At 57.2% G+C, this 13,334-nt stretch overlaps 1 protein-coding gene across 1 annotated transcript; it reads left to right on the forward strand.

The window, feature by feature from the left end:
- The first annotated feature begins 50 nt into the window (after positions 1–50).
- SLC27A4 (solute carrier family 27 (fatty acid transporter), member 4) lies at positions 51–10,993 on the forward strand. Its single transcript, XM_014950515.1, has 13 exons — positions 51–180; positions 2,834–3,000; positions 3,693–4,087; positions 4,768–4,926; positions 5,295–5,364; positions 5,474–5,565; positions 6,081–6,190; positions 6,610–6,819; positions 7,065–7,191; positions 7,372–7,509; positions 7,667–7,831; positions 8,288–8,434; positions 8,668–10,993. Exons 2-13 carry the CDS (start codon positions 2,840–2,842, stop codon positions 8,823–8,825), a joined length of 1,932 nt encoding a protein of 643 aa, XP_014806001.1. The 5' UTR covers positions 51–180; positions 2,834–2,839; the 3' UTR covers positions 8,826–10,993.
- Positions 10,994–13,334: the final 2,341 nt, after the last annotated feature.

Below are 13,334 nucleotides of genomic sequence, written 5' to 3' on the forward strand. Positions count from 1 at the left end.
CCCCGCCGTTGCCCGGGACCGCACCCGCTGCCGCGGGGCCGGACCGGTGACGCCGGGCGGGACTACAATTCCCGGCGGACCGCGCTGCACCCGCCCCGCCCCGTGCCGCAGCGGCGGGCGGGCCCCGGCTCCCGCTCCCGGTGCAGGTGGCCGGGCCGCAGCCGGACGCGCCGGAGCCCGGTAAGAGCGCGGCATCGTTCTCCCCCTTCCGTGACCTCCCGGCGCCGTTCGGTTCCGCCGCGGTGGCCACGCTGTCTCCCCGTGGGCGGTCGGGCGGGGCCGCCGTGGCCCAGGGTCTCCTCATGGAGAGCCGCGGCCCTGCGGGCGGTACCGGGGTTCCTTAGCTCCCCGGTCTCCTGATGAGGTACCGGGGCCCCTCGGTCTCCCGGTCTCCTCATGAGGTACCGGGGCCTTTCGGGCTCCTCATGATGACTGGGGCCCTTTGGCCCCCCGGGCTCCTCCTGAGGCACCGGGGTTCCTCAACCTCTCGGTCCCTTTATGCCCCCCCCCAGTCTCCTCATGAGGGGCCGCGGCCCTACTCCTCCGCGGGCTGCGGGGCTCCCCCCGCGGATACCGGTCTCCCCGGGCGGTTCCCGGGCCTGGCCGGGGTTAGGGGAGGAGGGTCCCGGCCGCAGCCCCGCTGTGAGGCCCTGATGGGCCCTCCGGGTCCTTCTGCTCCCTCAGATGGGGCTGGGGATGAGCCCACCAGCCCCGGGGAAGGAAGGCTCATCCCCGTCACCCTGCCCAGGCCCAAGTCGGGGTGGGGACAGGTGCCTCCCCAACTGTTCATGGTGGAGAGATGCTTCTGGGGATCTCCTGGCCCTTAGTGCTTGACCATTAGCGCTGGGGCTTCTCGGAGCCTGGTCACCAGTGACCTGCTCCCCAGGGCCGGTCCCTCTCCTCGGGTCTCTGTGCCCCCGGGTGATGGATCCCTGCGGTTTGCCTTTTTGCCCGCTGGCTGTGGAGCTACAGGCAGGTCTTAATTTTCACTGTGCTGATGCAGCTAGACAAGACCTGAATCCTTAACAGCAGGGCTGGAGGTCTCTGGCAGTAAGGCACTGGTTATCTCTTGGTAATCTCTCACCGGTGCAAGGCAGAGATGCGAGCAGAGGATAACAGGGGCCTGTCTGGGCCCGTCTTGCCTTCAAGTGGGAGATTAAGCACCTTGCTGCCCACACAGAGTGTGGATCCCCACCACTGGCTCTCCATGGCTGTCTGTCTGATGTGAGAGCGTAACCAAGGGCTCAGGTCTTGGCCAAGGCGTAGTAGTTTGATGGTGATCTAAGAGCCGCCCTGTTTAACTGCAGAGTGGGGGCTCCTAGGCAAAAATGCAGTGGGTCCTGCCGTGTTAAAAGGCTGAGGAACTGTGTTGTGGGACCTCAGGGCTGGAGGGTGTTGAGTGGAGAGAGCTCAGAGGCCACTGGCACGAGTGGGGATCTCTGGGCAGGGGCTGCAGAAGGAGGGATGTCCCCTGGCCCCCAAACAGGAGCGGTGTCCTGAGTGCTGGTGCATCCCTGCCTGCTGTTGGTGGCACAGCTTGAAGGTGAGACAGCCTGTGTGACATGCCAGGGCATGGTGACCACATGGTACTTCCCTGGTTTGCACCCTGCTAGCATCTCGTACCAAATCCAAAGAAGCTCCCTGGAACTGGGGGAGCTTCACTGAAGCAGAGGGAAAGCTGCAAGTGTGGCTCCTGGCCTTGCCAGCTATGGCAGAGCTCACTCAGGGCTGCCAGCTTTGGAGCAGTGAATCCACCTTCAAGAGGGAAAGGGAAATGATGTGAATGTTTCCTTCCTCTTCAGCCTATGTCTGGTGCCAGGAAGTACCAGTTTTATCTAGGAGCCCTTGAGCTACAAGGGTCACATCACTATCACTTTCTTCTGCCCCATGCTGTTGCCCAAAAAGAGCCTTTGCTAAATTACTGTCCCCTGCGTATCTCGGAGGCACATCTGGGGTGTGTTTGGGATGGGGACAGAGGTGCTGGTTTTGGGGAACGAGTACCAGAGACTGAATTGTCACCCACGGGGCATGGCATGGGGGTCTGGGTGCTCCTGGCAGCAGTGACAGCTCTGCTCCAGCCTGGCCAGGACATGCCTGTGCCTGGCCTCGTCCCTGACCTGCTCTGGCGGTGTCTCCAGCAGAGCCAGGCCAGGAAACAGCCTGCCGACACGAGGGATTGCAAACACGAGCAGAGCTCAAAGGACTGAGTTTCCTGTCCCTGTTCCTGTCTGAGCTGTGTCGGGGAGCGTGTGAAGCTGCACCCTCCCACCAGCCATGCTGGCTGTCCTGGAGCAGGCCATGCAGGAGAGCTGGTGCTGGGGGCTTGGGAGACCTGGGTTATGGGGTTGGAGGGATCCTTAGGGTAGGGAGGAATTTGGAGTTGGGCTTTGCCAGGCTGGAGGTGAGGGATTCAGCCAGCCCTGCGTGGCATTGCCCTGGTGCCTGCCAAACATCTGTACAGGGTCTCCTGCCGTGACTCCACTCCCACATCCGTGAAGTGGTTTTATCCTGCATCTCATGCTGCTGGGGCTGTGTCCTGTGCCCCTGGCTGGTGTGCAGGATGTGGCTCCCCAGGCAGGGATGGCTGGGCTCTCGGCTGGCGCTAAGCAGTTCCGTGCCGGTGGCTTAATTGGAGGCCATCTCCAAGGTCTGATAAAGCTACGTCTGTGGGAGCTCTGGGCTGCTGGGTTACGTCCTCGCTGCCAGGAGGAGTGATGACTCAGGGACCTCATCCAGGAAATGGGGGGCTGCTAACGTATCCCCCGCCCATGGGTTTGTTATCACTGAGTCCAGTGTGCCTGGGTTAATGACCGTGGTTTCTCTCTCTCTGCAGGCCACGATGCTGCGTCTGGCTGCTTTTGCAGCGCTGCTGCTGTTCTTCAGGGTCAGTCTGGAGCTGTCATGGGCCCAGGCCATCCCCGCTCTCTTCATCTTCTACCTGGGATCTGGCGGATGGGACTTCTTCCTCATATTCATCAAGACAATACGAAGGGATGTCACGTAGGTGTCCTGGCTGGGATGGCCCGACCATCCACCCTCCCCCTGGCCCACCGCTCTGCCCTGGTGTGTGTGAGCACAGCCCCCAGCTCCTTCCACAGCCCTGGGTTTCTCCTGGCACCCGGCCCAGCTGGAAGGCGATCTCCCTCTGCCGCGCCCAGGCGGCTCCAAACTCTTGGGCAAAGTTTTCCCAGGAAAGATAGATTTCAGCTGAGCTCTGAAGTCCAATGACTGTCCTTGTACTTCACCCTGTCCCTAAAGCTGCTGGCGTGGCACCAGCTGCCTGTGCAGGGTCGGTTCTGAGCTGGTACCAGGCTGTGCCAGCTCCTGGCAAGGATTCGTGGGGAGGGAGTGGTGGCACCTCTTGGAGAGCACTTGAGGCTCAAAGATGCCTCTTTGATCAGGGGACATCCCTGTCTACAGCCTTCCAAAATACATCTCTCCCTGACCTCCATCAGTTCCTGGCTATAAGCATCTCTGCGGAGAACCTCTGCCTATATCCACATGGCTCAGGGGAGCATCCAGGGCTGCTCAGGGGAGCATCCAGGGCTGCTGCTGACCTTGAGTAGGGCCTGGAGCAGCGCTGGGCTATTGCAGCTCCTTGTGAGGTCCATGTGTTGTGCTGGCTTTGCTGGAAGAAGTGCTTTTGCAGGGGTCACTGAGTAGCTGCCCTCTTGCTCCCCTTCTTTTGGCAGCACGGGACTGGTCCTGTTGCGGGTGAAGTGGCAGGTATGGAGGCACGTGAGGGAGAAGAACACAATCGCCAAGATCTTCCAGAAGACTGCACGCAAGTATCCAGAGAAGACAGCACTGATCTTCCAAGGCACGGGCGAGAGCTGGACCTTCCGGCAGTTGGATGAGTACTCCAACCAGGTGGCCAATTTTTTCCACGGCCAAGGCTTCCGCTCTGGTGACGTGGTGGCTCTTTTCATGGAGTCCCGCAATCAGTACGTGGGGCTGTGGCTCGGCTTGGCCAAGATTGGGGTGGAGACTGCCCTTGTGAATTCCCACCTGCGCATGGAGGCCTTGCTGCACTGCATCACCATCTCCAACTCCAAGGCTGTGATTTTTGGGGTGGAGATGATGGAAGGTGAGGGGCACATCAGGGGTGTGCTGGACTTGGGGAGGGCAGGGAGGGAGACGCATGTCTTTGGATTTAGAAGCTCCTTTCCTCCCCACCACAGAGGAGGAATTTGGAAGAGAGTGGATGAATTTTTCTAGGAGTTGAATCTGGGTTTTTTCTCTTGTTGGTCTCTTTGGCCACTGGGCAAGATCTGGAGTTCAGTGCTGTCTGGCTCCCAAGCAGGCCAGCCTGTGTCTGAGGATCTCTCCATGTGCCTCTCGGGTCCATCCCCTACATGGAGCCCAGGGCTGGGCTGGGCCTGCCCCACTGCACAGGATAAGCCACCCTTTGGTCTGTGTGGCTGTTAGCCACATCCCTGCAGCTCCTCAGCTCCAGCTCCTCATGTGTTTGAGCCCACGCCTCTGAGGTTGATGATGTCAACAGACCTCTTGGCACCAAAGAAGTTTTGGCTGGGGAGAGCTGGAGAACAGGATCTTCTGGTCCCTGAAGAGGCCTGGGCTGTGGCCCCAGCATGTGTTAATCATGGGAACGACATCTGCCTGGGATGGTTGTCAGCCCTTTGAGGACTTTTGCTGAGCACAGCAAGGGCAGTGCTACCTGGGGCAGGGTCTTCCTGGGAGGGCAGGGGGTCTCTGTGCTGTAACCACCCTGCGGTCTTTCTCCATCTCCCCTCTTTACTTTCTCAGCAATGCAGGAAGTGCAGTCCTCCCTGGAGAAATCTATCCATCTCTTCTGGTCTGGGGAAGGAAGCCCTGAGTCTGTGCTTCCTGGTGCAAAACACCTGGACCCCCTCCTGCAGACAGCCCAGCGGCACCAGCCAACCCCCCCTGATAAGGGCTTTCTTGGTATGTAGTCAGCTCTTGGGCACCAGACTCGTGGTGTTTCTGTGGATCAGCCAGTTACAACACTGGCAGGAAGGTGTGCTCAGGATGCTGACAGCAGACGTCTGCAGCAGGGCCTGGGGTGTTTGGGATGGGTGTTACTCTTGTGTTTGAAGCCTGGCCCTGTGTGGAGCAGTGTCTGGTTGTGCCCTATGTGTCCAAAAGACCTGATCTGACCAGGGTGAAGGCAGCATCTTCTTAATGCTGTCATATAACAAAGTTTTGGCTCAAGTGGCACGAGCGGAGTGTATAAATTTGACTTGTCCCCCCCTCTCCCAGTTCAGCCAGTGCCTGGATTGGGTACGTGACCTTGTCTCCTCATTGCTCTCCAGATAAACTCTTCTACATCTACACCTCTGGCACGACGGGTCTGCCCAAGGCTGCCATTGTGGTGAACTGCCGGTAAGGCCGTGGGCAAGGGCTCGGGGGAGGACGGAGCTGAGCCCTGCCCTGTCCTAGCACAACACCTCTGTCCCTGCTGCTGACGTGTCCCTTTACCCTCCTGCCCCAGGTACTTCCGCATGTCCAGCTTAGTTTTTTATGGTTTTCGCATGAGGCCTGACGACGTGATGTACGACTGTCTCCCGCTCTACCACGCTGCAGGTAAGGTGTGCCGTACGGAGCCCTGAGCATCGAGACTGTCTCTTCCCCTCCACCAAGCCCAGGGCTCAGGCTGGAGGCTGGAGCCATCTCCACATCAAGGAGGAGCTGGCTGTTGCTGGCAGCGTCTGACCGAGGCTTTCTGCTTGTTCCCTGGGAGCCAAAAATCGATCTGGCTGACCTTTGGAGTGGGGAGTGTGTGTGGAGTGGGGGTTATCTCCTCATCTGGCTTTGGAATAGCTGCACCTTAGTGCTGCTCCGTGTGGAAAGTCGGGGGGGGAAGGGGAAGCAGTGCCCACCTGGCTGGCTCAGACATGCTGGGTTGTTTAGGTGCTACGCGCTGCCCCCAGATCTCGCTGCCACGCATCTCCTCCCCAGTGTCTGTGGTCCTGGGGGCTTTAGCTAGGTCAGCACCCATCTGTGGTGTGACCTTCACCTTGCCCTGCCAGGCTTCTCCCTGAGTGGGCTCAGATGGAGGTGTCTGGGGACTGAGGGCTCCCCTGGCTGCCTCTCCACAGGGAACATCGTGGGGGTCGGGCAGTGCCTGCTGCAGGGCATGACCATTGTCATCCGCAAGAAGTTCTCGGCCTCGCACTTTTGGGAGGACTGCGTGAAGTACAACTGCACGGTGAGGCAAGGGGTCAGTCGGGGCTGGGGAGTGGAGCCTGGGGGTCTGTGCTGTGCTGGGGATACCCCAGCTGCTGGAAGAGGGGGAGGCCTGGACTGGTTCTGCCTGTTCATCGCAAACCGCCTTCTGAGGTGGTGGGGCTGTGTCCTTCCCACCTGGGGTAGTAGCTCCACATGTCCAAACCTTTCCCGTGCTCCAGCATTAGCCAGGAGGTCTTGAATAGGTTTCAGAGGCTGGAGGAGTGGGTTAACTGGGGAGGAACAGGCACTAGATGAGCTGGTAGGACTGGCTTTTACCGCAGCCTCTTTAGGGGGGATTTTGGGCGTGTTGTGTCATTCCTACCTGCCCTGAAGAAACTCCAAACTCCGCAGGGCCTGGCGGAGGGATCCTAGTGAGTCTTTCCTCTCTGTCCCTCCCAGATTGTGCAGTACATCGGGGAGATCTGCCGCTACCTGCTGAACCAGCCGTACCAGGAGGTGGAGCGGCAGCACCGGGTACGCATGGCGCTGGGCAACGGGCTGCGTGCCTCCATCTGGCGGGAGTTCATGGCCCGCTTTGGCATCGCCCAGGTGGCTGAGTTCTACGGAGCCACCGAGTGCAACTGCAGCCTGGGAAACTTCGACAACAACGTAAGGCCTCACCACCCTCCCTGTGTCCCAGAGGGTGCCTTCTGGTGTGGGCAGGGTTGGGAACACAGACTGTTTTGCTCCTGCTTTCTTGCTCCAAGAAGCTTGGCGTGGGTTGCCATCCACCCAGAGGGGTTTTGGCTGTCGTGTGGTGCCAGCTCTCTGGTATCCTGGATGTGTGTGGGCAGTGGGATTGGAGTGGGAGAGATGTCCCTGCTACCGTAGGCTCTGAGCTCTTTCTGTCCTAGGTGGGCTCGTGCGGCTTCAACAGCAGGATCCTACCAGGTGTGTACCCCATCGGCTTGGTAAAAGTGGATGAAGACACCATGGAGCTGATCCGGGGGCCGGATGGTGTCTGTATCCGCTGCAAACCAGGTGAGGGCAACCACAGGGATAAGACTCCTCATCCCTGTGTAAGTCTTTGCCGATACTTCAAGATAATTTACCTAGGTTTGAGTCTCTGCTCACTTAAACACCACCTACCCCATTAGACGCCCTTTTTGCTTGGATGTGAGTGGTTTCTTCTCCCCTTCATCCTCTCTTTTCTCCCTGCAGGGGAGCCAGGGCAGCTGGTGGGCCGCATTGTCAAGAGCAACCCCTTGCAGCACTTTGATGGCTACCTGAATCAGTCAGCCACCAACAAGAAAATCGCCAGGGATGTGTTTACAAAAGGGGACGCTGCCTATCTCACAGGTGAGGCAAGCACTTCTGTCCGCTGAGAGCAGAGGAGAAGGCTCCCTGGGTGGACATGCAGGCTGTCCCAGGCTAGTGGCACTGCCCTGAGATGCTCCGGGGTTGCTCCTAACCTCTCTGACACCTCGTTTTTTATCTATTCCTGACTTTCCTGTAGGGGATGTCCTGGTGATGGACAAATATGGCTACATGTACTTCCGGGACCGCACTGGTGACACATTCCGCTGGAAGGGGGAGAACGTCTCCACCACAGAGGTGGAGGGGACACTGAGCCGCATCCTCAACCTGACGGACGTGGTGGTTTATGGGGTGGAGATACCAGGTAGGTGAGGAGGAAGAAGACGATCAGGGGAGGCAGGCGGGCCTCTGGCACTTGAATGTGAGCGTGTCCTCCGCGTCCAGGTCAAGATGTCCCTTTGCAAGAGGCTGGACCAAAGCTCCCCATGGGCAAGCTGGGAAGAGGCCACTGGGAATGTGCCTCGTGGGAACCAGAGGGTTCCCTCCCTCCCTCAAGTTTTGGTCTGATTCTGGCTGGTTTGGAAGGACCCTGTGTCCTTTCTGGACGGGCTGCAAGTGCCTCCTCTGGGAGGAGGTGACCGTGACCGCAGGGTGTCGCTGGCAGCCTTAGCCGCAGGGTGGTGACACAGCCGGTGTCACAGCTGGACGCATCAGCGCTTCGGTACAAAGCGGGATTTGTGCCAGAGGCTTTGCGGGCACAGGGAGATGATGCTACAGGAACAGTGTATCTGAGTGCTCTCCCTCCTCCTCTGCCTCTTAGGGATTGAAGGGAAGGCAGGAATGGCAGCCATCGCCGACCCGGAAAACTCCTGTGACCTGGAAGGCTTTGCCAGTGAGCTAAAGAAGGCCCTGCCGCTGTACGCACGGCCTGTCTTCCTGCGGTTCCTGCACGAAGTCTCCAAGACAAGTGAGCCATGGCGTGCACGCTTACGCTGGGTGTAGAGCTGGGGAGGGAAACCTGAGGCTGATCTGCTGTAGGATCAGGATGGAGCCCCTCTGCCCCCCAGAACCCCTACCCAGTTTCTCTGGTGGTTTGGAGGTGTGGGGATGCAAGTCTGGGTCCGGGGAAGTGTGGGGGTGGTAAGGATGGGAGTGTGTGCAGCTGGTGACCCCTCATTCCTCCTCCTCTCCCCGCTCCAGGCACTTACAAGTTCCAGAAGATGGAGCTGCGGAAGCAGGGCTTCGACCCCGCACTGGTGAAAGACAAGTTGTACTTCCTGGACTCCAGGCAAGGCCGTTACCTGCCGCTGGACCAGGCGGCGTTCAACAGGATCCAGTCAGGAGAGCAGAAGCTGTAACCGGTGGGGCTCAAGCAAGGGAAGTCCCCAAATCCTGCTGGAGAGAGGGGTGGGGGAAAGGCAGGTGCTGGGGAAGAAAAGGATCAAGGAGAGATATAAAAGGCACGCTACAGATTTTATTTGAGAAGTTTTACAGATAACGGTTTGGGAGAAATGCAGGGGGACCAAGGGGCGGGGGATGGTTACATACCAAAGCATAGACTCATTATGGCTTTATTTTTTACTTGGTACAGCAGTGGTGGTCCCGTGCCATGGGAGGGGCAGGGCCCCGGCCAGTTGAGGAGGGGTGGGGTGCCACTGCCATTCCACTTTGCTTTTCCTGTCTTTCCCTCCATTTTCCTGCCTGCAGCAACCCTTCCTTGTGAAGGCCACGAAGGTGCTGGGCTCTTTCCCCACTCCTCCACCAAGCAGCCAGCTCCTCCTTGGCACAGGGCCCCCGCTGGCAGAGGGAAGCTGGATGCCAGGCGCAGCCCCTGCCCCCTGCGTGGTCCCGCTGGTGTGTTTCTGCTGTGAATCAGGGGAGCAGGGTAGTGCTGGGCTCGGGAGAGGGACAGGGATGTGTTTCTGCCATGCCTTGCTCTCTCCTGGGGATGACATTTCTGTTTTTCACAATCACACGCACATTATATTATATTATATATATATATTATACACGCTGACTTTTTTTTTTTTTCCCAATCTTAATTTATTGTCTGTACTTTTGAATGTGTCCCGGGCTTGTGCAGTAGGTGGAGGAGCAGCCCAGACCTGTCCCCTCTTGGAGAGCCCTTTTCTCTCGCAGGGAGACGGGACACTCATCTGGGACTGATTCTCCTCTTCCAGCGTGGGTGCAGCTGTATATGTCCTTGTGGCCTTGCTCTATGGTGAAGGACAGGAGTGAACCCCGCTATCTTGTGGACACTTCTCTGGGTCTCTTTCTTCCACCTTTTTCGCGCGCCGCCTTCCTTGCAGAAAGCAGGTGGGAGAGTGGGAATGAAGGGCCTTTGCTTAGACGTACTCAGCACCACGGAGCAGCTCTCGGGGCTTTCCTGCTGCCATGTCTGAGCCCTGAATGCAGGAGGCAACTTGCTTAAGTGGGGAGAGAAGGTGGTGGTCTTCGTGAGAGCCTGACTTCGCCTGTTCTGCATCCCTTCCTGTAAAAGCCCTCCCTGGTTCTACCACGGGAGATGGGCCCCGAACTGAAATGTCCGTGTTAAACACCTGACTTGCGCTATGTGAATCCCCCGCGTTGTGTCTGACGTGAAACAGCCTTAGAAGCAATGTCCAATTCCAGAAACGTCTGCTCCAGAGAAAACTCTGGGTTGGGGTATATTCTTCTTTCTTTTTTTTTTTTTTTTTTTCTATGCTTTTAGCAGGGTTACTCCTTAAAATGACGTCTGTCTTTTGTGAGGGCAGGGTATGTCTGCTCTTCTAGCTGTGCTTCCACACCAACGTACCTGCCTGCCCCGGTCTGTCCTTTCCTCACGATTAAATGCGAGTATGGGCTACGCTGGAGTTTCCTACCTCTTCCTTGTGCACTCCTGCTCTGTGTGGGGAGGCGGGGGACTGTGCTGCTTTGGGAACAGGGAACTGCTACTCCAGAGCATGACCTCCCTGTGTGGACATCAGCTCCTTGGAGCAGGGGGGAGCCAGCCCCTTGCTGCTGGGTTTGATATCTGGGTGAAAACAACCGATTGATGAGACCCTCTCCAGACCCACCACCGACTCCCTGCTCCCCCTTTCTCCTGGTCCTGTTTTCAGCATTGCCATCCCAGTTTGTCCTGGCTCAGTTCTCCCTCTTTACCCTTGCACACCTCGCTCCTTTGCTCCTCTCCTGTTCCCTCTTTCCTCTTCCTGCTGCTTCTCTCCATGTTTGGCCACGCTTCACCTCCCATTAACACTCATTTCTGACCTTGAAGACAAGTGTTTTGGTACCCGTTCCCCTTCCCTCACGGCCAGAGCCATCTTTTAGACCCTCTGCATCCAACCCTGGGGCCAGGAGAAAGCGGCTCCTTCGTGGTACACAGGTACCAGAGAGAAATGTCCTCCATAAGCCTGGGTGATGTGTATTGCCTGGGAAAAGTGCTGGAAATTTGCATCCATTATATACCAGCTGCACCTTCAGGCTTGCTCAAATTGATGGTTTCTCCAGCATCTCAAACTAAAATAAAAGCTTTTAGCTTATTCAATCCCCTGAACGCAGTGACTCTGGGGAAGGCCCAGCTCCAGGTGGGGACAGGGACGGGCAAGGATGGGGGGAGTGTGGGGTGGTGGAGCAGCGTGGTCCAATGCTCCTCCTGGGACAGTTTCTGTCCCAAGGTGGACCCCCAGGCTGGTGGAAAACAGGCCTCATCCCCACAGCCCCACAGTGCCTGTGGGGCTCAGCCTTCAAACGAGGTAGCTTTGCCTATGGTGGGGTCTTCTTTAGGGGCCTGGGGGTGTCCCCCTGCCCTTATGGGGCTGCTGCAGGGTGTGCAGTGATGGCTGCTGCCTCTGCAGATGCTCCGGTGCCACTTTTGGATGCTGTTCCTCTCACAGCCGCCGGTGGAGGGCAGGCTGGGCTTGGCCAACGTCTCACCTCACCGCGGGGACCTCTTGAGGGGCTCCTCTGGGGTCTCATAGACCCCCCCGGGAAGCTGTGGAGGGGGCACAGGGTGCTGGGAGCAGGGAGGTCACCCACGCAGGGGACAGGTCAGACTCTGGCCGAGGTGGAGAGGCACTTTTGGGTTCTGAACCATCCAGCCCCTCTGCTAAAGGGAACAGGGGAAGGCTCGGCCTCCCTGGAGTCGTTGTCTGGAGATGGATGGTTTGAAGAGATCCGGGAGGAGACAGGAGCGCTGCTCTCCCTTCCTGGGAGAGATGGCCATGCTGCCCTGTGTGCAAACCTGCTCTGGAGGGAGAGGGGCTGTGGGGCAAGGCTTGGTGCTGTGATTCTGCCTGTGTGAGAGTGGGTTAGGCTGAAAAATGCCAAGTAAATTCTGCATTTGGGGCGCTGCCTGCTAAACGCAGCTGCAAATAGCTTTAGAAGCTGTTTTTTATTTGCAAGTAAGCCCAGCCAGAGACTGACTGGTATTGTTGTGTTTTGGAGATGGATGGGGATCATAGACACAGCTGATGCCCGTGCAAGGAGCAGGATTTAGCCCTTGTTGGTGCCAACACAACCCAGGGGCACGGAGCTCACCCCCAGCCTTGCTGCGAGGGGCTGGAAGGTTGTAATTGCAGGGTGCAGGCAAAGAGGAGCTGGATTGAGCCCCCCTGAGATGAGAGCTCCTGTTCTGGGGAGATGATGGGTGCTGAATGATTGGAAAACAGCCCAGCAAACTACATGGGGGGGTCTGATATGTGGGCCTTCGATAGAGCTCAGTGGTACCAACAGAGCACGGTGCTGTGCTGGAGGTTCTGGGTGTGCACGTACCACGTACTTGTGTTTACAAGCTGGATTCCCCAGGGTGAGGGGAGCCCTGTGGAGGTGTGTTTGTAGCTGTGAGTTATGCCATCAGGAGCCAGCCTTCCTGGCGATGCTGACAGCACCGCGGCATTGGGGGGGTTAAAAATAAGCAGCTCTGGTCCCTGCTGGAAATCTGGTGGCTGGGGACAATTCACCTCTCTCTCTGTGTTTGTCCTTACTGAGGAGGGTTGTGTCACACTTGGCAATGCTTCCGAGAGTCCCTGCAAAACCCAGCTCCACCAATTAAGAGTTTTTCCTTCCGCTGGCTGTCAGCTTCGGGTTGAAATCCCGGGGTCTTTTTAAAGTCCCAGCGCCTCTGGAAAAAGCATCCCTGAAGCTCTCAGCCTGGGAATACAGGTGCAAGTGGGGAAGCGACCCCAGGTCAATGCTGGGACAAAACACTTCCCGCAGAGAGGTGTTTGGAAAAAAGCAACCAGTGTTTAATTTTTTTAAATTTCTTTTTTGTTGTGCAATTTTAAGGGAGACGCTAACAATCCTTTTTCTATGATTAGAGACACCTTCTGAGGCTTATCTCCCTCCTTTGATCAATAAGCTCAAGTCTGGCTCAACAGCTGTATACAGATAAAAGTACTATACATAAAGCATGAGATATTATTCTTTTTAATTAAAATACTTAAAAAGCTGTTTGCATGAGGTTAAGAAAACATTAAAATCCTTTCCCGGGTTATTATTAAGCCTATTAATTTAAGCAAAGCCAAAGAGCTTTACAAACCAAATGTACTTTTCATCATGGAGATGGCTGCTGCTCCCAGGCCCTGCATCCTGGATAGTGACAATAATATTAAGAAAAACAACGCTGCAAGTTTCTCTCTGATCAGCTTCTCTTTCCAGCTCGAGGTCCACCTCAGCCAGGCTGCGCTCGGGGTGCAAAACTGGGAGAATATTTTAACCCAAATACGGGTGGGGGGCTATGTGAGCTGCTCAGGCCCTTTTCTGGGTGAAATTAATGTCTGGCTGCTGAAAAAGTCTGTGACAATCTTTAAGGCCATATCTCTCCAGCCTCCTCCTGCCGCTCTTGGCGTGCTGGAGTCTTCCCAAACAATGACAGCCACCCGCTCCTC

Source organism: Calidris pugnax, unplaced genomic scaffold (genome assembly GCF_001431845.1).
Source record: "Calidris pugnax isolate Ruff unplaced genomic scaffold, ASM143184v1 scaffold22, whole genome shotgun sequence".
In the NCBI taxonomy this organism is placed as follows: Eukaryota; Metazoa; Chordata; class Aves; order Charadriiformes; family Scolopacidae; genus Calidris; species Calidris pugnax.

What these genes read in the sequence shown, in the direction of transcription:
- SLC27A4 (XM_014950515.1), top strand. Translation starts at nt 2,840, where the DNA reads ATGCTGCGTCTGGCTGCTTTTGCAGCGCTGCTGCTGTTCTTCAGGGTC. An exon ending in CTGTATCCGCTGCAAACCAG is followed by an intron (nt 7,192 to 7,371) that starts GTGAGGGCAACC and finishes TTCTCCCTGCAG; the next exon opens with GGGAGCCAGGGCAGCTGGTG. An exon ending in GCACGAAGTCTCCAAGACAA is followed by an intron (nt 8,435 to 8,667) that starts GTGAGCCATGGC and finishes TCCCCGCTCCAG; the next exon opens with GCACTTACAAGTTCCAGAAG.